The sequence below is a fragment of the Microtus ochrogaster genome, unplaced genomic scaffold (assembly GCF_000317375.1).
Source record: "Microtus ochrogaster isolate Prairie Vole_2 unplaced genomic scaffold, MicOch1.0 UNK29, whole genome shotgun sequence".
In the NCBI taxonomy this organism is placed as follows: domain Eukaryota; kingdom Metazoa; phylum Chordata; class Mammalia; order Rodentia; family Cricetidae; genus Microtus; species Microtus ochrogaster.
In genome coordinates this window covers 2,551,955-2,554,544 of record NW_004949127.1, presented here as the reverse complement: position 1 = coordinate 2,554,544, position 2,590 = coordinate 2,551,955, and the positions used below count along the sequence as shown (strand labels likewise).

Genomic DNA, 2,590 nt, shown 5'->3' with positions numbered 1-2,590 from the left:
CCCAGTCAGGGTGTAGTAACATTGCTGTACTTTAATTTGTTAATTGATTTTTGAGATCATTTCTTGTTATGAAGCCGTGGAACCTCTGCTTTCTTCTGTCTCAGCCTCTAGGACAGCTGGGAATGTAGGTATGTGACGCCATACCAACTGTTGACAAAACAGGCAGAAACCAGAGAAAGTATGTCTGTAAAACAGTGATCCTTGTGTGGGATCTAGTGTTAACATTATTAAATATGGCTTCTGGATTAGTATATTTGTTCATGTTCATGTTTCCTTACAGTGTCTGTTAGTAAAAGTATATGTGGGGCTGTCTGCTAGTCTAGTTTATTTAAACTTTAATTTCATCTTTACAGAATATTCTAGCAATAGTCATCTTTTACATACTTTGTTTAGCAGCATTTCGAGAGTATCTGCAGACTTACAGCCAGCTAATTGAGCCCTTCCCTTACTTTGTAGGGTACGTGCAGAGTCTGATCAGACGAGTTGTGAATAATGTAAACATTGTTATAAACAATCTAATACTGAAATATGTTGAAGATGATATTGTCCTTTCTGTCAACATCACTTCTGCTGAATGCTATACTGTGGATGAATTATGGGACCGTGCATTCATGGATATTTCTGGTGAGTAAATGTCAAGAAAATAGTGTTTGTGCATACTTATCTGTAAGTGATAAAATTGCATTCATTTCTTAACCTTTTTGGGTGTCTTTTTTTTTTCTATTTTTTTTTTTTTTTTGAGACATGATTTCTCCGTGTAGCTTTGGAGCCTGTCCTGGAACTTGCTTTGTAGACCAGGCTTACCTCGAACTCATAGAGATCCGCCTGTCTCTGCCTCCCAAAGGCTGGAATTAAAGTCGTGCGCCACCACCGCCCGGCTTTTTTTGGGGACCTTTTGGTAGCTGTAACATAAAGCATATGAAGTGGGAAAAGTACATGTCCACAAAAGTTAGCATATAACTATGGGAGGTTAAAACAGTTGAAGAAACCATGAGACTGGCCTGGAGGGGTGGCTCAGCCATTAAGGGCTAGGCTTACAACCAAAAATATAAGACACCATGAGATTGCTTTTGAAAATTAAAAATTTTTATTCTTTTACCTATCATATGGTTTTTCAACTATGATACACAATATTTTACAGTATAATGGGTTATACCAATAAAAATTAAATTTGCTTTGTATTTTTATTGCTTTTTTAATGAAACAGAGAAAGAATATTGCCTTACATACCTTTATAGGAACATCTGGAAGTCTTTGATTGTCTTGAAGCTTTTGGCTATGGCTTTGTCTCATTCTCTGCAGTGCTGACTGCAGTGGTGTCATCAGCCATGACTCTGCTGGACATCCACGCTGCTTGTTAGTCAGAGGAGGGTCTAATTAATCAAATAATAAAATTGGCATATGTCTGATACATTTAGAAATGCGTCTCATTGTCCTTTTTTGCTCACAGTGGTTTTCTTTTTTTTTAAGCAACTGATCTGGTGCTGAGGAAGGTTATCAATTTTTCTGACTGTACAGTTTGTCTTGATAAAAGAAATGCCAGTGGTAAAATCGAATTTTACCAGGATCCTTTATTATACAAATGTTCTTTCAGAACTCGCCTTCATTTTACATATGATAACTTAAATTCCAAGATGCCATCTATTATTAAAGTGAGTATCTCTTTTTCTAGTAGTTTGCTTACATATCTTTATTTTGTTTATTGGTTCTTGTGCATTGTAATTATAAGGGAAAATCTCCAAAGTAAAATTGAACTTCATCAATATATGTACTATTTGGTTTTTATAAAAAGTTAAATATATTAGTTTTCATTTTGAATTTTTTGTATAATGTGTTCTGGTAGAGATATTTTGGAGGCAACCTCTTCTGCAGTGATGAATGTCCTTTTTGGTCTTGCTGGCTATTACTGGTCCTTACCTTGTTTACAGCCTGAGGATGTCATATGAAAACGCAGCCCAAGGCTCTGAGATTTCACTGCAGTACCACTCAAGAACTTAGCACAGCAGTAATCTGTATTTTAGTCCTTAAAATTTACTTGGCCTTTTATAAGGCTTGATATGACAGCTTAACCGTATACTTTAGCTTATTGGCTCAACAATTTTTGCTGCTGCTGTCGAGCTGGGTCTAACTCTGTGTAGCCCAGGCTATCCTGGAATTCATTATGTATCTCAGGCTGGCCCTAAATTAGTAGTAATTTTCCTGTCTTAGCTTCCTGCATGCTGAGCCACCATGAGTTACCACGCTAGGGCAAGTGTATTAGCTTTTGATCCATAGTTTCAATATGTAAGTAAAGTTTTGGGGCACTGGAGCTTCCCAGGACGTGTCATGTTGTTGTTGTCTAAGGTGCTGTGTCTTTCTGTGCGTGCAGCGTCTGTAAGCTTATGTCTTGTTTCATTACCCACCAGTTTCCTGAGCATTATCACATTTTATGGCTATGTCCGTATAAAAATTAGATTTTCTTGGGCTGGAGAGATGGCTCAGAGGTTAAGAGCACTGACTGTTCTTCCAGAGGTCCTGAGTTCAATTCCCAGCAACCACATGGTGGCTCACAACCATCTGTAATGGGGTCTGGTGCCCTCTACTGGCCTAT

The 2,590-nt window shown here is 37.7% G+C and overlaps 1 protein-coding gene across 6 annotated transcripts in view; it reads left to right on the top strand.

Annotated features, from left to right (window-relative positions):
* Nucleotides 1-2,590, top strand: part of Vps13b (vacuolar protein sorting 13 homolog B) — a 441,647-nt gene that overhangs the window by 32,511 nt on the left and 406,546 nt on the right. For all 6 annotated transcript variants that reach the window (XM_026789767.1, XM_026789768.1, XM_013354110.2 and 3 more), the window contains exons 5-6: nucleotides 457-624; nucleotides 1,471-1,652. In XM_026789767.1, coding sequence (XP_026645568.1) covers nucleotides 457-624; nucleotides 1,471-1,652 — 350 coding nt within the window. The remainder of the gene's footprint in view (nucleotides 1-456; nucleotides 625-1,470; nucleotides 1,653-2,590) is intronic.